The 27,764-nt window shown below is 40.1% G+C and overlaps 1 protein-coding gene across 5 annotated transcripts in view; it reads right to left on the bottom strand.

The window, feature by feature from the left end:
• mctp1a (multiple C2 domains, transmembrane 1a) overlaps window positions 1-27,764 on the bottom strand; it is a 171,045-nt gene that overhangs the window by 124,784 nt on the left and 18,497 nt on the right. The window contains exon 1 of one of the 5 annotated variants that reach the window (XM_053653997.1): window positions 8,436-8,687. The exons of the other annotated variants lie outside the window; for them this stretch is intronic. Within the exon in view, the coding sequence (XP_053509972.1) occupies window positions 8,436-8,477 (42 nt within the window). The 5' untranslated portion in view covers window positions 8,478-8,687. Of the gene's footprint in view, window positions 1-8,435; window positions 8,688-27,764 lie in introns of those variants that run through there. 5 annotated transcript variants of the gene reach the window in all.

The following is a 27,764-nucleotide window of genomic DNA, read 5'->3' as shown; positions in this document are numbered from 1 at the left end:
ATACCGTATACTGGGTTATTAGTATTGCTCTCAATATACTTTTCTAACAATATGACGCATTGCTATTGCAGTGGTTCGAACTGTTGTCATAACAAGGTAAAAGTATGAAAATTTTATATTTTATTTGTGTCAATATCGCCTCGCGTCAGTATCGTCTCACGAAGCCTGTGGCTTTAGTGTAACGTCTCATGCATAGTATAAACAAATAAAAATGTCAAAATGGTTAGCACTGCCAAATTGCTGTTGAATATGAGGTAAAATAAAATACTTTAGAAACGCCGCTTCCCACAACAGCATTCCACATCCTGTTTTATTTCATACATATTGCATGAATGAATCTGTTAAAATAATGAATCTATATTTAGAAAGAATTCTATAAAAAGTCATTCAGCTGGAGTTTAAGTCCAGAGATGCCTGTGGGATGTGAATTAATGTTTCATTTACACATACATTACATGGTACTTGAGTACACTGCAAATTCCCAATTAACTCCTGATGTTCACTTGCTTCTGGTGTTACATTTAAGTGCTTCTTTTAGAAGATGCTAGTTTTATTTATACCAGTGGGACAACCAAGAAATTTCTCCTTGAGTAACCTCTATATTTCAGACAGTTCATACTCATAAATAGAAAGAAAGAAAAAAAATAGAAAATTAGGAATTTAAAAAAAAAAAAAAAAAACTGTCACAAATCAGATATCAGTTTTCATTCGTAACTCCCAGTCGCTGCTCTAGGCTCTCTGCTACAGTAGCATACAGTATACTTAACCAGCTGTATGTTTTTTAACCTATCACGTTCACTTTATTTGTCTCTGTCATTAGTGCTGTAATGTAACTTTATGTAGCTTTTACACAACCAGTACAGCCGTTTCGGATTTTCCCATGGCTCCACCTGAGACTATATGTAGTCTATTTCATAGTGACAACATCAGCGTGGAAGCTTTTAACACTTCAGAAGAGATCTACAGTGTAGCCTTGGCTTCGAAGATATTGGGATATAATTTTAGCACATATCTGCCATTATTTCACCAGCTTCAAGGAATGAACCACAACACGGCCACGAGGGAGGAACTACCTATAATGAGTTTTCCTGCCCGTGGCAACTCAAACTATTATTAATCTCTGGTTGGCCACCTTTAATCAGTCGTGGTATATTAACCCCCTCTAATCCACTCCGCATTGTGACCCAGGAGCTCGGTGAACATCTAACCCTCATTCCTTTTGTCTTAAACAGTTGCAATGATATTGGTACACACCTCTGGTGCCCAGAGCTGTGTGGTAATGGTGATGGTATTGGAATAGAAATGTGACTCACTGGCTCCAGTAATGGCACAGTTTCATAAAGCAAAATTAGCAGGAGGGGCTGGCAAACAAATCCAAACAGCTGATAGTGGACAGATGTAGTGCCACACAAAGGGCTGATTACAAAGCAATTCGTTTAGTGTGGTTATATCAGTCTATTTGCTTTTGAATATAATTACAAAGTCCTGTGGAAGATTAGGCTTACAGCACTTAGTGTAGGGGTAGTGATATATGAGCAAATTTCACTTTTATTACATACTGCAAGCAACAATAACCCTCAGCCGCCAAAACCCATTTTGCTTTTTTTATCATTTTAAACTGTTTTATGGATACCTCTGCTCAAGAAAATATGAACAAGAAAGTACTGGCATCTTTAAAATACGTCCCCGACTCTGTAAACTCTTTCTCTCATTGTCAGTGGTATTCGGAAATTCAAATAATATTTATTATTTTGTAACTTTTTGTTTAACTATGAATGATACATTACAGCACAGTGACATGCTTTTCTTTGCATACCCCGGCATGTTAGGAAGTTGGGGTCAGAGCACAGGGTCAGCCATGATACGGCGCCCCTGGAGCAGAGAGGGTCAAGGGCCTTGCTCAAGGGCCCAACAATGGCAGCTTGGCAGTGCTGGGGCTTGAACTTCTGACCTTTTGATCAGTAACCCAGAGCCTTAACCGCCAATCCTGTGAAACACGGGGCCAGAATACATCCTGAAATGGGTTAGTAATCACACCTAGGGGCAATTTAGCATTGCCAATCCGCCTACATGTATGTTTTTGGGAGGTAGGAAGAAACTGGAGCACCAAAAGGAAACCCAAGTTTTTGTGCAGGGTGAACCTGCACAAAAACAACAGCACACAGACAGAAACCTGAGCTCAGGATCAAACCTGGAAACCTGAAGCAATGAGCTGTAAGCTGAGCTGTTTCCCTAATTACACTGTTAAGTTATGTAGTATGTGTAGTACGTTTTTATCATTCTAACAAAAAGGCTCAGAAAACCACTAAGACCCACTGCTGCCTTTTTTTAAACTGCAGAATTGTACATTTTTGTTCATTTGAACATGTTAGAATGGAGGGATAACATGCTCATAATCCAAACATCTACCTCGATTATTGAAAAATGTCTTCCAAAACATGCAGTAACATTAAATTAGGAGGTGGGCTTTTTTTTGTCATCAGTAGGTTGATACAATATGCAATATCTGTATTTTCCCACCATACGATGTGACTCACTGGCAGCCAATTTAATGCCACTGTGACCAAAAACAGACAACAACCATTTGTGACTAAAGTCTCAGTGTAACCGCTGCTACAAAGCTCGTCTAAACGCCACCAATAGGAGGACGGTATAGGATGATGCAAAACTCAGGGGACAGCTACAAATATGGTAATGAAAATGGCAAAATATATCCGACACATAAAGATAACATAACAGCATAAAAAACAAGCAAAAAAGAAACATAAAAAACCATCCATATTACCTCAAGTTCACTTTAAATAATGTTTATAAATTATAAATAAATTTCCTGCATGAGCCCAGATCACACTGATTAATGACGTAAGCAGGACGTAGTCCTTTTCTTTAATCGCAGGTCTCTCGTTAGAGGATGTTCATTCTATAATCTAACATGAGGACCAACAAGTTATCGCACAGTTTCTGTTATAGAATTCAGCCAGGATTAGTGTCTTGTGACATTGTGGTGACCGTTTCGTGATCGTGATCGATCTTGAAGACGTCCAAAATCTACTTTTCAAGCGTGACCTATTATGTCCTCATAGTAATGTGAAAACTACAACAGAATGATTGTCTATAGATGGCTGTGCTGATTGGCCAAATTATATCACGTATCTCTATCATGTGTCTTTCGTGCGTGACGCATTTGAAAAACAATTCAACGTGACCTAGCAGCATAGCGAATGAGAAGCTGGTGCGTCAGTATTGTGGCAGTGGTTTGGCTATGCACAGTCAGACATTTCTCAAAGCAACGTTGTCTGTAAACTTTGTCGGGCAACACTCAGCACTTCCGGAGGTAATATGACAAATCTTTTCAACCACCTTGAAAGAAAGCATCCAAAGGAACATCCTGCGAGTGTTTCACTCAGGGCGGTACAACAACCCCACTCATCTGTATCTCACGAGGTCCTGAAACATCACTGAGTGACGGATTAGGGCAGTCGAAAAAATACTATAAAAGCAACAAACGATGGAAAGAGGTGTCTGAGGCGGTCACATTTTATCTAGCCGAGGATATAAAGATAACGATAATAATGAGTCTTTATTAGTCACATACACATTACAGCAGAGTGAAATTCTTTTTTTTGCATATCCCAGCATGTTAGGAAGCTGGGGTCAGAGTGCAGGGTCAGCCATGATACAGCGCCCCCTGGAGCAGAGATGGTTAAGGGCCTTTCTCAAGGGCCCAACAGTGACATCTTCGTAGTTCTGTAACCCAGAGCCTTAACTGTCAAGCCACCAGTGCCCCAGTTTAGTCCAATGCAGTTCAAAGCTCTGGACAACGTGGGATTTATGAGACTGATGCACACTTTAGATGCACTGTATGATCTGCCAAGTCGCAAATATTTTTATAATACCGCTATTCCCCATATGTATAGCGAATGCCGACGGATGATTGCTGCACAAATAAAGCACAGTGAATTTTACCATCCGTTTTATTGATGACTGGAAGGTAAAGCGTGCATGTCTTCAATCAAACTGCTGCCCTATTAAATATTATCAACTGACTGATGATTACAACGTTAATATTTAAAATAAAGTTTAACTCAGGTTTTAATGACCATTTTGACAACTGATTCTTTAATGCACTATTGTATTTTAAATCGTGCAAATAGATAAGACCATAGGCTTGTTCCAGTCTAGAGATTCTCGGGAGTACATCTCAAAATTGGGAAGAATCATGGATCGTGGATATAAAGATCGTGATGTGATTTTTTTTTGGAAGATCACCCACCCCTAATGAGTCGTTTCAAATAAATAGAAAACCGCTGAACTTTTTTGAAAGCGTTTTGTTGAAACAGTTGTTGCAGTGTTGGAACTGTGAGTCTCCGAGGCTGAAGCATGCCTATAAAATAAAAATCAGTTAAATTCAACTGAAAAACGTGTCTCAATCTAAGCAATAGACAGAATATAATTATTCATTATAATGCAATTATTAGGTCATGCATTGATGTTGGATCTGTGTCAAAGTAGCTGATATTATAGCAAAAGAGAATCAGTGTCTTTAGGACAAAAGGGCAGGCTGGGGAGATGCTAAAGTGAAGGAAGTTTGCAGTGACCTACAGTCCAGTAAAAGAGCAGAAGGAAATCACTGAGGGAGACAATTTACTCTACAGACTGACAGAAACCCATAAAAAAAATTTTTTTAAAAAAGCACTACAGCACAGGACATTCATAAATTCTTATGGAAAGTGAAGTGTATATACAAAAATGTCTGGTATGTCTGAGAAAAAGAAAATTAAATATGTCCTATAACCGTGAGACATCCGATTACTCTAAGGAAAGAAAAGACAAGTTGAGGCAAATCTACAGAGAAGAACGATGAAAACCCATGAGGAAGAGCTTTATATGCTGAACAGCGGCAACAGGAAGAAGGTGAAAATTGATGTACTACAATATAGGAGGATGGACTGACAGGCAGATAAAAAGACTGAGAGAAAGACAGAAAGAAGCAGAGCTGCTAAAGTAGGGGTTTAGACGAGAGAGAGAGAGAGAGAGAGACAGAGACAGAGAGAGCGCAGCAGGAGCACAGCAGTCTCTGTCAAACATTTCCTCTGGGAGGTTGGCGTGTAGCTGTCATTAATACTTTAGAAATTAGCTCCACTGCAGGGCTACATCACACACACGCTTGTGCACTGCACTGTGGATTCAGACAGTCACACACTGACCAGGTGGATCTGCTATACAAGTCCTTTCCTTATTCTGTAGGTCCCTGTAGATCTACTCCACAGGTAAAGCCCGACTCCATCAGTGTTTAACACACATTAAAAACTGCACTGGCTTAGTCTGTTTACCATTCAGCTCTTTATTTTTAGTCCCACCAGGCATACCGAGTCAAAATGTCACTTTTAAAACTGCATGAAAATTGACTTCTAAAGCCAAATGTTATGCCATGACCTCCTCAACATAACTATAACTGATGTGGAATTGTCAATAACTTGCTATTTTGGGGCTCGTGCATCAGTAATGTCCTAAGCTGGTCTAATAACACCAATTTGATAACTATAATTTGTCTGCAGTCTGGAGAATTTCAAGATAGAAACTCAAAGTGTTTCTCGAAGTGCTCAACTGTTCCTACACTTGCACTATAGAAAGTGTCCTCACTAGTGGCCAAGCCTTGAAGAGCTACAACTACAAAGTGTCCTCACTAGTGGCCAAGCCTTGAAGACCTACAATTACAAAGTGTCCTCACTAGTGGCCAAGCCTTGAAGAGCTACAATTACAAAGTGTCCTCACTAGTGGCCAAGCCTTGAAGAGCTACAATTACAAAGTGTCCTCACTAGTGGCCAAGCCTTGAAGAGCTACAATTACAAAGTGTCCTCACTAGTGACCAAGCCTTGAAGAGCTACAATTACAAAGTGTCCTCACTAGTGTCCAAGCCTTGAAGAGCTACAATTACAAAGTGTCCTCACTAGTGGCCAAGCCTTGAAGAGCTACAATTACAAAGTGTCCTCACTAGTGGCCAAGCCTTGAAGAGCTACAATTAAAAAGTGTCCTCACTAGTGGCCAAGCCGTGAAGAGCTACAATTATAAAATGTCCTCACTAGTGGCCAAGCCTTGAAGACCTACAATTACAAAGTGTCCTCACTAGTGGCCAAGCCTTGAAGAGCTACAATTACAAAATGTCCTCACTAGTGGCCAAGCCTTGAAGAGCTACAATTACAAAGTGTCCTCACTAGTGGCCAAGCCTTGAAGAGCCACAATTACAAAGTGTCCTCACTAGTGGCCAAGCTTTGAAGAGCTACAATTACAAAGTGTCCTCACTAGTGCCAAAACTGTCCCTTTTTTTTTTTTTTTTTTTTTAACGAAATTACTAATGGGAAATGAGACAAAAAATGGTATCACATACAAATAAAATAAAAACAGCCTTACAGCATTATGTATAGAAGACACTGTGTCCTGGTCAGGGTTATGGTGGATCCAGTCTAACACACTTACACATTCTCACCTAGGGGCAATTTAGAGTCAGCAAACTATCTACAGGCATGTTTTTGGGAAGTGGCAGGAAACCGGGAGAAATGCAACTCCGAACAGACAGCAACGTGAGCTTAGGATCAAACCAGGGACCCTGCAGCACCGTGCCATTCTTATTTCACATTGTTGTAATATTATTTTTGCTGTGTTTATTGTTTTAAGTAATGATCTGTGAATAGGAATAATGAATAGAAATAGGGAAATTCTGTCATTTCATTAAAATATGAAAGAAAATGATTTTGATGTCATTTCCTGTATTTTATTGTTTGTAGTATGCAGTAACAAAGCAGTATGTATGCCTCATAACTTATTACTGTCAAGATTATTACAGTACGAAACACTGCATTTACAATAAATTCTATACAACAACAGTACAGTATTACATTTTTACATTATTATTGTCGTTTCTTTAACTACTGTATACAACTACATGATTCTGTAGTAAGTACACATTTACAGTTGCAGTGTGGCATATTTAATTCATTTAATTCAATTTTCTACAATACACCTGTATATTTTATGTACGTGTATGTCTTTCTAGCTTAAGTGTTAAGTGGTTGTTGTTTTTGTTTTTGTTTTTTTTTGACGAGTAAGCATTTTATTACAGCAGTACAACTTCGAAAGGCTCATAATTTGACGAATACACTTGAACTGAACTGATTTCATTTGTAGATGAAATGTCACAAGATGACTCGGTAACCGCTCACAGAGGTACGCCTGGTACCATTTTCGAAGGTGTTTAATGATGATGGACCGCCGCATCCTCTGTGTATTTTCACTGCAGCCTCGGGATAGCAATTAATATGTCAAGTTCACGGTTTCTATAACAGGTTATAGAAACAGTGGAGGAGGTGGTGGAGGTGAATTCATTCAGATTTGGCAAAATGTCTGAAGTCAAATAAATTGTGCCAACAAGCACAGTGGAGAGGGAGCGAGAAATAGAGAGAGGAAGGAATATTCTCCTGAGCTGGCACTGTGCAAATAAGCTATAAGGATGCATCATTCATTTTGATAGTAAAATCAATTTGGATTTAAGAAACCCACAGAAAAAGGAGTTGGGGGGGGGGGGGGGGGCGTCAAACCAGATGTGCTTTCTCCGTAACCACTTATACATAAAACCAGCGTATTACATCCATAATGGAAAGATATGCTTTTTTCACCTTTCCCCTGTTGCATGCATCAGATCTAATGTTTTGCATTCTGGGCACGGGGACATTATTTGTCTATGCACCAGTAAATGCTGGGATTTCTGCCTGGAACGATTTTGTCATATTTTCATACATTTTGCATGTCCTTTCAAAAGTCGCACATTTGCATGCTCACTTTGGGTGGAACAAAACTGCGTTAACAACTGTGGAGTGTATTAGAAGACTTGTACATCCATACTGTATTCACCTGCCCCTTTACTATGTGTGCTCCTGCAGTGGAGCACGTTGTGCTTATTCTGCTCACGTCCCGGTACTTCATGCGTTATTAGAGTCTGTTGCTCTTGCTTTGTCACACTCGCACTGTGCCGTGGGTACACATTTATACTATAAAGACTACATCATGACTCTCTACTGCTCTATGTCACCGTTCAGCATTCCTGTTTTGTCTACCTCAGCCTTGTTCATACCAAGCACATGTTTCAGTGAATAAAAACAAGCTTATTAAACAGCACACATGCCGCACAAAGCTGTCACCGCTATACGGTGATATATATATATACATATGGATGATCAGACAAGAGAAAACTTTCCATATTTCTATAGACCGTGTACATATACTATGGCAAGCGATTAAAAAGACACAGCATTTTCCTCATGTTAGCACATAATAGAAGAGTCCAATTTGCATACAACTAAGCCAAGCAGCACACACAGACAGAGATCCGTTAAAATACCAGTGACAAGAAAAGACAGGGCTGAAAGACAGATACTTACTGTCAGGCTTCGTCCTGTGGTGGACAGGGAGAGTGCGATCATCCGGCCACAGAGCTCCACTCCACACACACATACACACACACATGCACACACACAAACACACACACAGAGACTGCTGCTGCTGCTCCGGCTGCTCAGCCTACCTCTGGCTTGCTGTCCTATATGAGCAGGATCACATGCGCGCACACACACACACACACAGACCAAGCACCAGGCACCTAGCAACCAGCTGACAGCGGGAGGTTCTCTGCTAAACTTCTCAAATATCCCATAAACATACAAACACATGTGGTGGTGATGAGGGGAAGTTTTTACTCCTATTTGACTCCTGTGTTTCAACAGCCAACTTGTGTCCCGATTCATTTAGTTTTCTATTTTATTGATCAGCTCATACTGGTGATCTGAGCGCTTGACCTAGTCATGTATAGCAGTCGTGGCACATGTTCAGCCCGGTCACCCTGGAACCCTCTGATGAGTCATAATGTTATTCTTGGATTGTCTTTAAAGATGCATTAGTCATTGTTTGAATTTCATACTTGTGCAACCTGGAATATATGTAAACCCCTTGATCAAATATGAAGGTTTAAGCCGTGGCCGTGTATTAAGTGGCAGAGAAAACCCGTTTGGAAACCGACTTCTGGTCCGGAATGATGGGTAGTGTTTGGATGTGCCCCCTGTCAGTCATTTTATGAGACACTTTACTCTATGGGTCACCGTAAATCCTGGGGGTGGAGCTTAATGTACATGGGTGGAAATGCGGGGTTGTAATCATTCAAAATGTCGAATCTACCAACTTAACTGCTAGAAACGTAATCTTACCTAATGCAGCTTTGAAGCAGCAGAATGTTAACAGGTTACAGAAAACAACTGCTCCTATTATTATTATTTTTTTCATTTCGTATCTTCCTCTCACTTCTCATTCTGTTTCTCTGGTCCTATTCTTTTCTCTGTGTCTCCATTTGCTGATATTTTTACACTTTCCCATCCCCTCTTTCATCATTTATTTAAAAAAAAAAAGCCATTTCCCTTTCTTACACTCATCTCCCCTCTTCCATCTCACTCCTCCTTGTTCATCCCTCGTGTTCCTCTTCTCACTTAACCCACTCTCACAACTAACTCACTCTCACTCGCTGTTTCCTTTCTTCCTGTACAACCCTGCATGGTCGAATATCGGGACGCGAGTGCTTTTCATTTGCTGCAGGATAAAAGGTCGTCAACTCCACCATCGGCATCAGAATCACTGAAAGCTTTATATTTATTTAGAAAAGCCATTCAGAATGAGATGAACGCACAGGAACCGCAGATCAAATAGAAACCCAGAAAAGCCACAGCTCCAGGACTATTCAAAACAGACCAATGTAAAAGCAAATGAAATTATGTTGGTGACAAGTCATGCATTGCATTGCAAATAATAAATTATTAACACATTTCATAAGTAAGCATACACTATATGGACAAAAGTTTGCAGACACATGATCATCACATCCATATGTGGTTCTTCCCCAAACTCTTGCCACAGTTGGAGCTGGAATCACGCAATTGTACACTGTATTATGTCTTTGTACGCTGTAGCATTACAGATTCCTTTCACTGGAACTAAGAGGCCCAAACCTGTTCCAGCATGACAATTCCCCTGTACACAATGTGAGCTCCATGAAGATATGGTTTGCCAAGTATGGAGTGGAAGGACTCGAGTGGCATGCACAGAGCCCTGACTGAGCACATGATGAACTGGAATGTTGACTGCGGCCCAGGTAGCGTTCCAGCTGCTACGTTCAGCAGCAAGCAGGAGATGGAGGTTTCCTCTCAAGTCTTTAAGGTGTATGGGATTATTACGTCAGCTTGAGTGAAGCTGTGACACTGATGGCCAGTGAGTGGTGGACCAAAACATTACAGTGGGCAGAATCTGCCAAATATGTGTACGATACAGTGCCGATAATAACACAGACATAAGGGTCATACAGTGTGCACACACACACACACATACACACACACACACACGAACAGAAACTTCTCTGCTGCATTCATGCACTCTTTCCTCACAGATTCAATCCGGGCTAAAGAAACCATCGTGGCAATTTGGGACATTCATACCACGTAGAGGAGAGTGCAGGATTCATAAACACATCTAGGGCTACAGATGCTGAAAGCGTGACTAGCTAACAGCAGAATAAGAAAATCCCTGCGCTTCACACACGCCCACTCGTGATTCCCAGCCACTACAGGTAAAACTTATCCATGTTAAAAACTGTTACATTCTAATGCACGGTGTTTTCATTTGTTATGTGCTGCTAAGATACTGAACGGATCATGTAGCCACTGTCATTAAATTTCACCACTTATACTTTCACAACATTGAACGTTTCAATCAACTGAAAATCGAAACGCAAGCCACGAACTCACGCAACTCTTATTTTTACTGTATTGAAAATATACCATATAGACACACCATCGCATTGCATCGAATTTCACCCCTAGCTATACTACAATCGCTTCTACTGACTAACAGTGAAAGAGGTCACATCTGTTGCGTATTCTAAATAAGCTATTACGCCACACTCCTGCCTCGTTTGCCCGGTCTCAGAGGCAGAAACTCTGAGAAACTCATTTCCCACACATCCCAGGGGAGGAGATTTCAAAGCTGTTCTTCTAATAATATAAATTCAGAACTCCATATTTTGCATTAAATTGCAGATTTTTTCAAGCATGCACTATAGGATTAACGAAATACTACTATTAGAGTGATGCCATGTACTTCTTTTGTCAGACCGTCCCATGAAGGTGTCAAATATCAGTGAAAAACATGTGTTTATGTCATCTTGCATGTGTCGCAAGGTGCGATATTTGAGAGGCTCGGTTAGAGAACCTCCCTCTGAGAGCCTATGATTATCCACACTGCCAATGAAGTCCGTTTACCTCTCGCTTGATATTCTAATGAATAGTTTTGGCATCCTGCCCGCAAATCCTAATTCAATTTTGTAAACTAATTCCACAGCCAGTATTCATTAGTGTGAGTGTGTGGTGTAATTTTATGCGCATTAAAAAATACTAATAATGCTTTTTCTTTTTAAATAAATAATAATTTTAAAAAAATAATAATAAAACTTTCAGCCTGGTGCCCACCATATAAACACGGATGCCCTTAAAATAGCTTGTGAACATGTTTAAAATGAGTAAAGGTAGATAAATACATACGGATAATGGTGAAGAGGAGAAACAGCCGCTCTTGTGATGAAGGTACTTACAGATTATACTTTGGTTTTAAATGTGATGGGCATCTTGGTCCCAGGTTTTATGTAAAATGTTGTGAGCAGTGGTAGCAAACATTTTTTTTTAAAATATAAATGGTACTTGTAAGAGTGGTTTTAATGAGGATACGTTTTTGACTAAATCAAAGACAAAACCTTTGACTCTACTTTTCTGACAATTTTTTTCTCTCGGCTGAAAGCCCAAAAGGCATTTTTTGGCAGCCAGAATTTCGGTGCATTCCTAATTTATCCATTTATTTTCAGGTTTTGTGTTTTTCTACACAGTCAGAAAGGTTGAATAATGTACTACTAAAAATGTTCTACTAATAATGTACTAATAATATTAATGTAATGTAATGTAATAACGTTTATATGGAGAGCAGTAATCTAATTACTGACCTTATACTGAATAAGGCAATATTGTGATTAAGGTGTTTACATGAGCTACTTTTAGAATATTCCTTTCATGTTCCCGTTTTACATGTTCCTGTTTTAATGTATTCTACTTATATAGGTAAATACACAGCCTCTTTTTTGCCGTCAAACGGTTGAGCACTGCCGTGTGTGTACGTGTCCTGTCACAAAATGTGGTGAAAACTCCCACACAATGTTAACAGTGTGATTAAGGTGTGTACATGTCTGTAATACACGTCGATAATGCGACTAAAACAGGAATACTCCACACGTCTTAATTCCATTTGTGTTTACTTCGAGTATGACTTTAGTCGGATTAAGGTCATCAATAATCGTTGTTTATATGCTAGTTTCTTAATCAGAGTATCGTCTTAATCGGGTTAATATCGGATTATTGTTGTCCTTGTAAACATTCTGACAGAGCACGTAACGAACCGAACAGAATACAAAAATTAACAAAAAGTGTATACTGAAATCAGACAGATCCCCCTGTCCACACTGGTATTAGTCCCAGCAGTATGAAAAGACAGAGATGGCATGCCTACTCTGAGGAGCTAGACTTCCTCTCTGTCCCCAACCCCAACAGCAAATCCTCCAGACAAACCCAACACTTAATCCCTAGTAGTTTACTATATTTACAGAATCAATCACTTTTTACTCAGCTCAGTAGACAGACATGAACAGTTGGCACCTTTACCTATGCGTCAGTAATCTACTCTATTATAATATGAGCTGATGGTTTCTGAGTCATGCAGAACTGATTGTGTGTGTAGCAGTGTAGAGCTACAGATGTGTACAGATGGGGCAGGGAACAGGAGGATTTTACGTCCCTCCAGTAAAATTGCTCATGTGGTAAATAATGACAGACAAGAGCCGCAGGCAACACACCCAGAGAGAGAGAGAGAGAGAGAGATGTGGCTATCATTACAATCTAGCCTGACTGGATCTTGTCAGCTTGCTCAGTAACCTTTCCAATTTCTGCCAGTTTCCAGAGGCTAAACCAGTTTATAAAATCTGTGTACTCGACTCACAAAGGCCAATTCCATCTTGAATGTGACAATGTTGTGCTAAACAGATGTCATAATCCTAAACAGACTGCACCTCTTCCTTTTCCTCTGCAGGTCCAGCTGTCACATTATTGATGGAATGAGAGATAAGTCACCTCAGGATCCCAGTTTTAGAACTGAATTGCAGTTTAGTTGATGCGTGGGGTTGTCAGCTTTCAAAATCACCTATTAGACACCACACCTGTAACCGCAGGCTGTTTAGAAAGGTTCCTGGTAGCAACCCACAAAATTAGAGACGTGTGTTGTGATCAGATAAAACCAAAATTTAACACTGAAAATTGAACACGATTCACATACGGTGGATCGCTGATGTTTTGGGGCTGTTGTGAATATTAATGGCACAATGGATTCTGCTAACTACCAGGATATTCCAGCTTAAACGGTTGCCTCTGCCAGGTGGTTAAGACTTAGTTTTATCTTTCAACAATTAATGACTCAAACATACATCCAAAAAAAAAATCACACACAAACACAAGATCTTATGCTTTGCAATGACCATCTCAGTCTCTGGAATTATACCTGATTCAAAACTAGTGGTCTGGATTGAATAGTCCAAAAGCACAAACCTAAAAAAACAAGGAACTTGAAATATTCTGTATGGAGAAGAACCTTCTTCAACTGTCCAATCTTGTTAGACATTAAAGCATTTGTTTACGATCAAAATACTACTTGCGAGTTATTTATTCTAGATAGAATTCCCATTGTTGCTTCTACAGAAACTGACTATTTTATCACATACTTGAATTCACAGCATCATACTGCACATATATTTTAGTTCCAATGATTGTGCCACAATGTTTGAGAAAGAAGCTACCTAATCTAGAAGCTGTGAACATTAAGTGAGAAATGATTTTCCATATCAGATGTGGTTATAAGAATATGACCACAGATGTTTCTAATAAACAATTCTGCATTCTGATCACTTTCATCCTAATTTTTTGTGACATCTATTAAAAAGATTATAGGTTGGGGTTTTTTTTTGTTGTTGTTGCTGTTGTTTGTTTTTTGCACCATAATCTGAAGAATGTGTTCATTCAGGACAGGTGCCCAGAAACAGGAAGCCGTAATGCTGTCTGCGATTAAAATCTTGTTATTCTAGGAACAGAATATTGTGGTATAGAGAGATATAAGGGAGATATATATAGAGGGGTATAGAGAGATAAGTCAAATATAGAGACATATTTAGAGTATATAGTATAGAGATGATGAATGGTCTGCACTTATATAGGGCCTTTTAACTATAGCGGTTCTATAAAGCGGTTCTCATTCACCTATTCACACACACCAGTGACAGCAGAGCTGCCATGCAAGGGACTAGTCTGCCATCGGGAGCAACTTGGGGTTCAGTGTCTTGTCCAAGGACAGTTCGGCACGTGGAGGCATGTGGGCCGGGGATCAAACCACCAACCCTGCGATTAGTGGACGACCCATTTGTTGAACATTATTTAAAGAGTGTGGTTGACTATCCCTATTCTCCACATTCAGATTAAAAGCTTTTTGTAATATCTGGTTTAGAGATTATAGCATGTACCATACGCGACTCTAAAACTGCTCTGCCAGCATTATCATGGGAGCCCGTGAGAGGAGTTATTAATTTATCCTGACCCCTGACCCCAACATGTAGCAGGTGTAGCAGGCCAACAAGACAGCAGGAAAGTGGATGTGTTCCCATGCTGGCTCAGATCCATAGATGTTCCATACTTCTATGGTTTCTCTGGTGTTGGTTTATCCGGCACGCAAAATTAGTTTGGATAATATACTATCAAAACAAAAAGCTCGAATTCCACACTTTAACCTCAATGTATTGTTTTAAACCCAATAAGCAGCAGTCTAGAGCCAAATAATAAGACTTACTCAGGCACTACCATGTATACACATATACATACATCTTTATTTTGACTGGAAACAAGACAGCGGTTCAATGAGGAAAGTCTATCTGGCCACTGAACTGGCAGTGACTACACTTGACCTCCTACTATCTTCTCTGTCACTCTGACCAAGCACATACCATCACCTCCTGAGAAAGATAATTACCTGGGAATGAGGCCAAAGAGATACAAGACATAATATCTGCAGAGAAACAGCAGGAGCAAACAGAGAAACAGAATTAGGCAAACAGAATAGGAGACCATATTCATCTTTCTGCAATGCAGATCATATCTTTAGGAACACACACACACACACACACATATTTACAGTTACATTTACAGTGTTTAGCAGATGCGTTTATCCAGAGGGATTTAGAGATGTGGTTTGTAGTCTCAGTCAAAAAACATATCCTAATACAGGGTCTAAGAACCCTGTCAGAGAAGAGTGAAGACAACAAGAAGGTAGTACAGCAACATAAACAGAGTATAAGCCAAGATATTTTTCTTGATTGATCGCTCAGTTAAGTGTTTGGTGAAGAAGAGGGTTTTTAGTCTTCGTTTGAAGAAAGACAGTGACTCAACTGTTTGGACAGCCAAGAGGTAGTTCATACCACCACCTGGATGCCAGTACAGAGAAGAGTCTTGCATGCTTTTCTTATATCTTGAGAGATAGTGGAAGAGAACATGGTGTAAAGCGGGATAAGTTTTAAAAGCAGGATCAATTTGATAAGTGTCCTCAAGTATTCTTCTCTCATGCAGCTGCATTCTTGGGGGGTCTGGTGGCAATGGAGGGGAAGCATGCAGGGGAAGACCAGGAGTGAGCTGCACTAGTCAAAACTCAAAATAGCAAGGGACTGAACAAGCACCTTGGAGTGGCCTCCAGGGACAAAAATAGCCAGATACTCTTAATGTTCAGAAAGAAGAAAACAATAGTTGGTTGTCCAGAACTACACCAAGTTTGAGTGCTTTGACAGATGGTGTGATCTGAAGCTTTTCCAGGGAGATCACAAGGGATGTACAGAAGCGCAGTCCTGCTGGGATTTAGTCTCAGTTGATGAGCTGCCTTACATGCTGAGAGACAAGTTGAACTATGATTATTTGAAAGAAGAAAGGAAAGTATGAGTTGAGTTTCATCAGCATAGCAGAGGTAAGAAATACCATGTGAGGAGGGAAATAGTCTGAAGCAATGTGAAAGGGATGGGAGCCAGTGAACAGGTGGTAGGATTGGTTTTCTTATAGAAGGATGTCTTGGCAGCAGTCACATCAGAAGAGAACTTCAATAGAAGAGAGAGGAAATCAACATCAAGTGATTTTCTCCAGTTTCTCCCAGCTGCTCTTAATTCTCATTGGCTGCTGTGTAATGGTGGAGGGAGAAGATAGAGGGCAGAGGAGGTGAATGGATGAAAGCAAAGAGAGGAAAGTATGGACGGCTGACTCAAGAGGCAGATAGATTGTTTGGGTGCTGGAAGCTTGAGAGAAAGTAGAGATGGAATGGAGAGTGCAGCAAGTGGACGCATAATGTACATACGCACATATATATATATATATATATATATATATATATGCACATTTTAGGTGGCTGCATTTGCAAATCACACAAACAGCGCATGAACATAAGAAAACAATAGATACATTTGGCATTAGATCATGAACAAAATGTAAACACTATGAATGCAATTTAAGTGCTGCTTCTTTTGTTTCAACTCTAAAACAATAGAAATTACTCAAGTATTAAACACATTATAAAATATATATATATTTTTTTTAAAGGATCAGAACTGAAGCTTTCCAGAATTCGTGTTGTCACTGTGTGACAAAGTATCACTGAATAATCTGGTTTGGAAAAGATAAATGTTCGTGTCAGTGCTCAAAATAAACAGAATGCAATTTTCCATGATTTATTTTTTGACAACACTCATTCAAATATTTTTGTTTAGTCATTTATCAAAAGTTTGGTTATGCTGTAGGAAATAGTGAGAGAATAGCCATTATGCTGTGGGGAATAGGGAGGGAATAGCCATTATGCTAGACGATATACAGTACATTACAGCAAAGTGAAATTCAGTTCTCATATCCCAGCTTGTTAGGAAGTTGGGGTCAGACATTATACAGCACCACTGGAGTAGACAAGTTTGGGGGTCTTGTTCAAGGGCCCAACAGTGGCAGCCTGGTGGGGGTTGGGCTCAATCCTCCAACTTTTGATAAGTAACCTACAGCCTTAACCACTGAGCTACCACTGCTAGAATATAGAGCGAATAGGGAGGAAATAGCCATTACATGGCAGGGAACAGGGAGGGAATAGCCACCTTGCTGTAGGGAACAGGGAGGGTATAGCCATCGTGCTGTAGGGAACAGGGAGGGTACAGCCATCGTGCTGTAGGGAACAGGGAGGGTACAGCCATCGTGCTGTAGGGAATAGGGAGGGTATAGCCATCATGCTGTAGGGAACAGGGAGGGTATAGCCATCGTGCTGTAGGGAATAGGGAGGGCATAGCCATCATGCTGTAGGGAACAGGGAGGGTACAGCCATCGTGCTGTAGGGAATAGGGAGGGTATAGCCATCATGCTGTAGGGAACAGGGAGGGTACAGCCATCGTGCTGTAGGGAATAGGGAGGGTATAGCCATCATGCTGTAGGGAACAGGGAGGGTACAGCCATCGTGCTGTAGGGAATAGGGAGGGTATAGCCATCATGCTGTAGGGAACAGGGAGGGTATAGCCATCGTGCTGTAGGGAATAGGGAGGGTATAGCCATCATGCTGTAGGGAACAGGGAGGGTATAGCCATCATGCTGTAGGGAACAAGGAGGGAATAGCCATTACGTGGCAGGGAACAGGGAGGGAATAGTCATCATGTTGTAGGGAACAGGGAGAGAATAGCCATCATGCTGTAGCGAACAGGAAGGCGATACTCATTACACTGCAGAGAATAGGGAGTGATCTGGCATTATACTATATAGGGAACAGGGAGCAGGTTTATATTTGTAACCCAGGGAGTGCAAACTTTATTTGAAATCATCAAACAAAAGAAATATCCACTCCTTTAGAAAAAAAAATGTTCAAGGGTGACTTATTCATGGCACAGATTATGTTCTATGTTTCACATCTAACTAAGGTTTAACACCAACACTAGTTTCATTACCATTTAATAGGATTTATCCCACATCCTAAACTGGGCAGCACAGTGGTGCAGAAGTTAATATTTAAGCCTGAGTGCTCCAGGGTCCCTGGTTTGATCCTGAGCTCAGATTAATGTCTGTGTGGAGTTCTCCATATTCAATCTACGTCCTTGTAGGATTCTCTGGTTTCCTCCCACCTCCCAAAAACATACATGTAGGCGCACTGGTGTCTTTAGATTGCCCCGAGGTGTGAATGTATGTGCATAGTGCCCTGTAATGGATTGGTATCCCATCCAAGCTATATTCCCACCTCATGCTCAGTGTTTCCAGGATTGGCTCTCGGTCCACTATGAGCCTGACCAAGATAAAGCAGTTACTGAGAATGAATGAATAACTCCTAAGCTCAAATCCACTATCCTGTTTGCGTTTAGAGTAATAACACTTCAAATTTATAAGCACCTTTAGAACTAACTGTTTTCTAGCACCTCAGTTTGGACAGACAATGTCTGTCGTGAGCATTCTCACTCCTGAGAAACCTTCAGGTTATATTTGGACCACAATGCATAGAGGGGATATCACTCTAGTATGTTGAGAGAGGGGATGATTTGGTCAGTCCTTACCAAAATCACTGATGAAGATGAAGGCAGAGTAAGCATGATGGAGCTCATTTCCCCACGTGAGGCATCTCCTCAGTGACTATGTTTACATGGACAGCATTAATCTAATTATTGACCTTACTCTGATTAAGATAATAATGTGATTAAGGTGTTTACATGAGTCGCTTTTAGAATACTCCTGTCATGTTCCCGTTTTACATGTTTTAGAACATAATTAGATTAACAGCCCGCGTCATTACGTCACCGCGCCACGCCGTCCGACGTCCCTCCAGAATTTCACGTATCAACATACAGTTCGTCTTCGTTATGGTACCGTATACAGTTTTTGGTGTTTTTATAAAAAAAATTTTTTACGAACGCTTTAAGTGCAGTTAATTATTAGTCATGCTGTACGTGTTAATATACAACTGCTGGAAGCGGTGGGTGTGTCCCAAATCTCGTACTTACCGTCTATATAGTAGCCGAGATACATGTATTTTTCCCCACTACAGGCCTGTAGTAGGAAAGTATGCGATTTGGGACACGTCCGAACTCTCTTGCTCACCATAAAACGTAAAACTGCCGTGTGTGATCGTGTCCTGTCGCAAAATGCGGTGAAAACTCCCACACGACGTTCATAATGTGATTAAGGTGTTTACATGTCTGTAATACACGTCCATAATGCGCTTAAAACAGGAGTACTCCACCTGTCTTAATTCGATTATTGCTTACCTTGATTAGAACCTTAATTAGATTACGGTAAGTAAAAATTGCTGTTTACATGGTAGTTTCTTAATTAGAGTATGGTCTTAATCGGATTAAGAGTGGATTATTGTTGTCCATGTAAACGCAGCTAGTGAAGTGAGATAATGTGAACAGCATCCTCAGCTACACTCATCGTGCAGAGGTGATTATGTGCCTGAGCTAAAATATAACTTCACTTTAACACGCCCGGCCTGCTTCCTCACAGCAGTGAAGTGTGTGTGAGTGTGTAGAAGCGTGCACTCTGAGCTGTGATGGAGCACTAAATCATTACGGCAGCATATTCTATCCATCGTCCTCATTACAAACAGTACTTACTTACACACACCAATCTGAGACTCACATAACCCTTCTCTCTCGTATAATATCTCCACTACAATATGCAACGTATAAGCACATAGAAATGCTAGAATAATCCCTAGTGAATAACACAGACCCTGTTTTTAAGCCTGTGTTTAATCCTGATGGCCAGAACATGTTTTGTGCCTATGGGGTACTAACAAACTGACAGGAGAAACACACAACACAAACATGGCAGACTCCATCTGTTTCATTGGGCTTTAGCTGAGCAGAACAGCACATGGCAATTGCAAATTCCTTTCCGTGAAAGATGCTAAGTGTTGATATGCTGCGATTCAAATGATTACACTGTATGTTTCGTTCTCAAAGCCACTTTCATTCAGCAAATGACTTTGATGTGTCCATATAGTACATTTATGTGCCCATACATAACCCTTCATGTGGCAAAATTTTGGCATTTTCTACTATATAACGCTCTGGAAACTATTTCCTGAACTGAAACACATGTCTGTTTGGCATGTATTTCCATCACAAGTAACTTTATAACATTTTAAAATCTGTGGAACTCAAAATGGCTTTTAACGATTCCGTTATGAAAGCCATCAACATACTGACTGCATTATAAAATAATAAATATGACCATGAAAATGATGTTTGTATTTATACTGGCCTTTATTTAGAGTCTCTACAGTAGCCATGTTTGTTAAGCTGGGTCCTTATTTACCTTTAAAGGGCGCAAGGTCCCTTTCCAGAACCTTCACACTAACTGTTCTTCAGCGGTGGAATGAACTTCCAACCTCAATCCGGACCGCAGAATCTCTCACCATCTTCAAAAAACAGCTAAAGACCCACCTCTTCCGTGAACACCTAACCAACTCATAAAAAAAAAAAAAAATGGGGGACCTGGGCAAGTTTATAAAATTAACAAAACATTATCTTTTATTTATTGAAATTTTTGCAATTTTTTTCCAGCCACAGCGACACTCAATGGGGTTTCCCAGACCACCACACATATACCATATCTTTTGTCTATATTGCGAAAGAGAGTGAAGTACCAGCATACGACAGTTTTGAGCCAGTATTACTGGACAGCAGAGTACTATATGTGAAACTCTAATTTAATCTACGTCTGCTTCTTCTTAGCAGTCACGACTGCATGCTGTATGGGTATTTATAGAGCAAAGCAGATCACAGCACAATAACACTCTTCTTTTCATGAGAGTAAATCACAGAACATACTCAAGGTTTGGCATGACTCATCGTTAGCCTCAGACACTGAAGAGAGATGTAGGAAGAGAGGAATATCTCAATGACCCATCTACAGAAACAAAAAACTATTCAGGAAAAAAGTCAAGAAGTTATAAAAAAAAATCCATGCAGCATTTTTAAATTAACACTAAATCATTTGTCCATACAGAGCCATAATGGAGAGCCATATTACATGTACACACGGAAGACCTATAACAAGAGCCCGAAGAACCATTTTCCAACCTGAATGTTGATATTTTTGTGGTATTTTATAGAACAATCATTTTCCTTTTTTTTTTTTTTTTTTTAAATAACTACTACTGTCATATAAAAATATGAAAATAATTTCCCATGAAATCATCAGAAAACTCTGGGACACACCAACCATCTCTCAGAATGTGACAGTCACACATATATGACATCAATACACCTTTTACATTATTCACAATGGAGTGAATGAGATCGTCCCCGTTGCCATTTTCCTCTTATTTCGGCGTAAACTGTTGGCGCCCTGGAGTCAGTAACACACTCTGAAATCACTCAGCAGTGAACACCATCACTTCAGGGCGAAAAGATGGGAGGAAGAGATGCTGCTGGAGGAACAGATGGAGCACGCATGCTGAGTCAGGAAACGTGACTAGACACAGTGCCATCACACTTTCATCTCCAGTGTGTGTGTATGTACATAGGGTTGACTCAGTCTCTCTCTCTCACACACACACACCTCCTCCTTGTCTGCCACTGTCATTAAGCCGATTTTACCAAAATGTGTGTTTATTTACTGGTATTGTTATTTGATAGGGGAAATGGGCAGTTTATTAGCTTTCCCAGAACATGATGACAGCTCAATTCCATCTGCTGTCCCTGGAGTGTGTGTGTGTATGTGTGTGTGTGTGTGTGTGTGTGTGTGTGTGCGTGTGTGTGTATGTGTGCGTGTGTTTCTATGTGTGTGTGTGTGTGTGTCTGTGTGTGTGCTTGTGTCTAAGTATGTGTGTGTGTGTGTGTGTGTGTGTGTATGCTTGTGTCTAAGTATGTATGTAACTGTGTGTGTATATGTGTGTGTGTATGTGTGTGTGTTTGTGTGTGTAAGTTTGTATATGTATGTGTGTGTGTAAGTGTGTAAGTTTGTAAATGTGTGTGTGTGTGTCTAGGTATGTGTGTCTAAGTGTGTGTGTAAGTGTGCAAGTGTGAGCGTGTTTGTGTGTATGTGTGTCTAAGTGTGCATGTGTGTGTATGTGTCTAAGTGTGTCTGTCTAAGTGTGTGTATGTGTGTCTAAGTGTGTGTGTGTGTGTATGTGTAAGTGTGTGTGTGTGTGTGTCTAAGTGTGTGTAAGTTTGTAAGTGTGAGTGTGTGTGTGTAAGTTTGTAAGTGTGAGTGTGTGTGTGTGTGTCTAAGTGTGTGTAAGTTTGTAAGTGTGAGTGTGTGTGTGTATGTGTCTAAGTGTGTGTATGTTTGTAAGTGTGAGTGTGTGTGTAAGTTTGTAAGTGTGTGTGTGTGTAAGTTTGTAAGTGTGAGTGTGTGTGTGTATGTGTGTCTAAGTGTGTGTATGTTTGTAAGTGTGAGTGTGTGTGTGTAAGTTTGTAAGTGTGAGTGTGTGTGTGTAAGTTTGTAAGTGTGAGTGTGTATGTGTCTAAGTGTGTGTATGTTTGTAAGTGTGAGTGTGTGTGTGTAAGTTTGTAAGTGTGTGTGTGTGTAAGTTTGTAAGTGTGAGTGTGTGTGTGTATGTGTCTAAGTGTGTGTATGTTTGTAAGTGTGACTGTGTGTGTGTAAGTTTGTAAGTGTGAATGTGTGTGTGTGTATGTGTGTCTAAGTGTGTGTAAGTTTGTAAGTATGAGTGTGTGTGTGTGTGTGCGTGTAAGTTTGTAAATGTGTGTATGTGTGTAATAATCTGTCCTATACACAGCTAAACTGTACAACGCAACTTAAACAAATGAAAATCCATGTGGCTTTTAGCCAATTTCTGACTTATAGCGAAACATTTCAGCCAGTTTCATAATAATGCTGCATGAAATCAGAGGAACCAGCTCATTCACCTCTAATTATTATGTTGTCTCATCAAGACCTTGTGATATTGCCTACTCCTTTTACTTTCTACTGCAAAGTAGAAAGAAAGAAAGAATCAATTAATTAACAACCTGTGCTGTGACTGAAATTTTGTACTTAAAAATACACACGTGTTTGAGAAAGATAAATCTCATCCTAGTGAACGTAGCCCAACATTTCCATTAATGGTAAGACTAAGAATAACGCAAAATTACTCTGCACTATCGACTTAAATTCAATTAAAACTATTTCATTCTCAGCTCTATGTGTGTTAGAATGGCTGATTTATAATTTGCATAAATATTCATAAAGCAGTAATAACCTAACATGTCATTTGAACTATTAAATATAATCTATGCTGATTAATAACGTGATTTAAAAACCTATTTAAAATGGCCTTTTCCACTTATTAAAAATTCAAAGATCTATAAATAGGTATGATTATGCAAGTTGGAAATGGCCTCGCATCCTCCCGTCACTCCAGTGTCACCCTTCACTAAAACTACCCTGGTTACACTACCGTATTGTATAAGGCAAGAGATAATATTGTACAAAAAACAAACCTCACTGTCTGATGAGGAGACACCTACTCATCAACATTAATGCAATTCAACTGAACTCAATGTTATTTAAATAGCACTTTTAACAACTGACATTTATACTCATTTATACAGCTGAGGGTTAAGGGCCTTGCTCAAGGGCCCCTGTGGTGACAGCTTTGCAATACTGGGATTTGAACTCACGACCTTCCGATCTTAATCACTGAGCTACAGTACCACTGCCTGTAAAATGATCATTAAAAACAATGATGGAGTAGCTGACTTTTGTGTGCTCTATTGTACCTTTGCACTACCTAGCATTCATGCTGAGATTAAACTGGGGTGACAAAGTACTGTGACATGTTTTGTCTCCCTTGAAGGTCATATTTATGACCTATTTAAGATCTATGAAAGATCCATTCCTCTAGATTTAACTTTATTTCATCCACAGCTGGATTAACCTGAGGTACCTCCCATGATGCACCAATGTAGGCAAATTCAAGCAATACATTTGATAAGATCATTCATTGTGATTGTACTTCTGAATGAAAACACACTCTCTGCATGCTTGACCTTCTCCAATGAGACAATTTTAGACTTTCTATTACCCAGAGAAGTGCTGACATACAGCTGGGTGAGTGAGATGAGGGTGAGAGAGAAGGGCTCTCAGTTATATAGGTCACTATGACAGTTGGTTCAATCACATGGTGCAATGGGAATGTCACAAATAGCCTACACCTGCTGTGTGGGCCTTCACATGCCTTTTGTCATGCCTCTTCATAGGCAAAAAGATGATTTGCATAACCCTGTACATTAGTCAGAAAATGGGAAAGATTTTTTTTTTTTTCCATCTCCCTGTAGCTCAGATTTTCCTGTACATGTTCAATCAAACTCCGCAGAAAAAGATTGATTTACTTGAAGCTGGATTTACCCTGTAGGATTTTTGTCCTGATTTTGCTATCGCAGAAAAGCAATCACACATCATGAAGGAATCTCAGTGTGTGATGCTGCTACCATGCTTGTCTAAAATACATAGCAGGATGGCATAGGATTACGTAAACCGCACAGGACACCTATAAATACAAATACAAATAATTCATTTGCTCTGGGTTTCTGATCAGAAAGTCAGGGGTTCAAGCCCCAGCACCACCACTGTTGGGTCCTCGAGCAAGGCCCTTAACACTGTCTGCTCCAGGGGTGCTGTATCATGACTATCCCTGTGCTCTGACTCCAACTTCCTAACAAGCTGGGATCCATCCATCCATCCATCCATCCATTTTCCATAACACATGGTCATGGGGGAGCCTGGAGCCTACACCAGGAAACTCGGCTACAAGGCTGGGGGAACACCCTGGATGAGGTGCCAACCCATTGCGGGGCACAATCACAAACACACTCACACACTCTGGACAATTTGGAAATGCCAATCAACCTACAGAGCATGTTTAGGGACTGGGCGAGGAAACCAGAGTACTCGGAGGAAACCCCCGAAGCACGGGGAGAACATGCAAACTCCGCGTGCACACGGCGGAGACGGGATTCAAACCCCCAACACCCGGAGGGATATGTGAAGAAAAGAATTTCACTGTACTATAATGACAAATAAAGGTTTCTTCTTCTAAATCGCACTAATTAATATAACGTTACCAGCCCACATGCCTGGACATTTGTACAGTGAGTTGCAAAGATAGAAAAAAATGCTTATTCCCACAAGCTCACTTTGACGAAATGGTTACACAAAGCTATTATTGGCTACAAAAATCTTCTTAAACTTCTAAAAATATGTTTTCTCTAGGCATAAAAGTGCTAGTGTTATAGAATTCAGCCAAGATTACATTGGAATAATGTCAAACAGAGTGACAAGGAATAATCCTAAAGGACTATCGTACTCAAAACCAGGTTTAACACCAGTTTAGTACATGTTTTCTGTCGCTGTATTTCAGACCAGTGAATGAGAGTTTTATGAGACTGCTTTGTTCAGTTTTTTCTACAGAATAGGATTTGGAATGCCTCATTAACCACGGAGAGGAGAGAGAGAGAGAGAGAGAGAACAAAGGAGAATGCGAGAAAAACAGGCTGACAAGGCCACATGGCTTGGTAATCAGAAGCTAATTAATGATTATGTGCGTGTGGATTCATGGTATCACTCAACACCCACGTCCACACAACACAGTCGAGAGTAAAAGAGTGAGAAATCACATATAAACCTTATACAGTATAATGGAAAGCTAATGGACCCTGCTACACAGTTATTTCTGTTAGTTTCATTACATTCTTCAGTGCTAAGATAAGGAGAAGCTGCTTCTTGCATTGATAAATCCAGCTCCCTCAGTACAGATCCTTCTCTTAGCAATCCACTATCTGAAATATTAAATTCACAATATCATCAGCAGGTCAAATCCTGATGATATTGGCCATAGCCATCCATGGCAGGTAGTGCTTTCTGTCCAAGTGTGTTCAGCTTTATATGGCTTTATGTGTCTCTGAAAAAGGAAGAGTCATGCAAGATTCGAGATTTAGCAAGCGGATGGGAATTCGCTCATCTATTCATCTTCCGTAATCACTTTATAGTGGTCAGAATGCTACTGGATCTGAAGACTATCCTGTGAATACTGAGCACGTGTTGGGAAAACACCTTGGATGAGATGCAAGTGCACCATGTGCACACTGTCATTCACACCTTGGGTGTATTTCAGTGTTGTTGATTCACCTACACCTTTTTTGGGAGGTAGGAGGAAGCCAGAGAAGCGGGGGGAACCCACAGAGACCCTGGGTGAACTTCATACAGACAGTGATCTGAGGTCAGGATCCAAGAGCATTCACGCAGAAACTCTATCCACTGTGCCACCACAAGGGCAAGAATTTCACACACTGCTTTTTCGGACAAATATAGCTGGATATTATCTGGCATTTCATTGGGAATAAAGAAGAACATACAGTATATATATATATATATTTTTTTTTTTTACCTCAATGTAAATGTTGGTAGCTAATCTATCCTCTTCCTTGGTGCTGGATATGTTGAGTACAAGTGCATGTTTTAATCGGTTCAGTTTCTATATCTATCCATTTTTATCCACGCTCTTCCTCCCTTTGTCCTTCTCCCATTTCTCCATCCTATCTCAGCAACTCTCTACAGAGTTTAACCCACCTACGCCTCCAGCTGTAATCTCTCCGCTCCTCTTTCCTCCTCCCCTCTCCCTTGCTCTTGATATCAGAGCTTCTCTGAGTAAATACATGCCACAGACTCGAAGCTCTCCTCCATATTTACCAAGAAACGTCATTCTTCTGCTATTTTAATGAAACTGCAATACGGTATGTGGGGCCAGTGCGGATGAGTCATACTCCTGTGCGGTCCAAATTAGCCAGGGTATGATTAGTGTGATTGATAAGACACTGCAGAGCTATATAGGACCCAATGCATTTTTATTTCTAAATTAAAAAAAAACATTAGTATTAAAAGACTTGAATCATTCGAATTTGAACATAAATTCTCTTATTACAGCCTCGAAACTGCATGCAATTACATTGGAGATATTGATGCAGGCAGTGATTTAACAGTATTCAGCCCATCACGGAGCTCTATTACAGATGCCTTAATGCATCTGTACCAAGGTGACTTGCAAGACATCACAGGTGTGATTGCAGTGCTGTTAAGACAATTTGTGCCCTCTGTCAGGCAAGATTTGTGTTAGGTCAGTCAACTTCACACAACATTAAATATGTCAGTGGATTGACTCGGGAAAGCATCAAACCTAATCTGATACCAATCCAACATGTCATACAATATATGATATTAATACTCATAACTGACATCCCTAATGACAGAAAAGAAAATATTCGCACTCACTAATCCAATCACGTAGCAAATAATAAACAGCTGAGGTGATAAGTTGAGAGTTAACCCGCTAATGCTTCTGAAATGCACTAAAGACAAACTGAGTCTAAGCACTGTCTTATAAGAGTCGAGCTGTTTAAGGAAGTCTATTTGTAAGAAGGGGTTTACTCGTAAATAATAATAATAATATTATTAATAATAATAATAATAATAATAAGTGTGATTTGATTGCAGTACACTATCTTTAGAGGTGATAAAAGTACAAACATCCATGATTCAAGTTAAAGT

Source organism: Ictalurus furcatus, chromosome 22, assembly GCF_023375685.1.
Source record: "Ictalurus furcatus strain D&B chromosome 22, Billie_1.0, whole genome shotgun sequence".
In the NCBI taxonomy this organism is placed as follows: Eukaryota; Metazoa; Chordata; class Actinopteri; order Siluriformes; family Ictaluridae; genus Ictalurus; species Ictalurus furcatus.
This window is presented reverse-complemented; position numbering and strand designations above follow the sequence as displayed.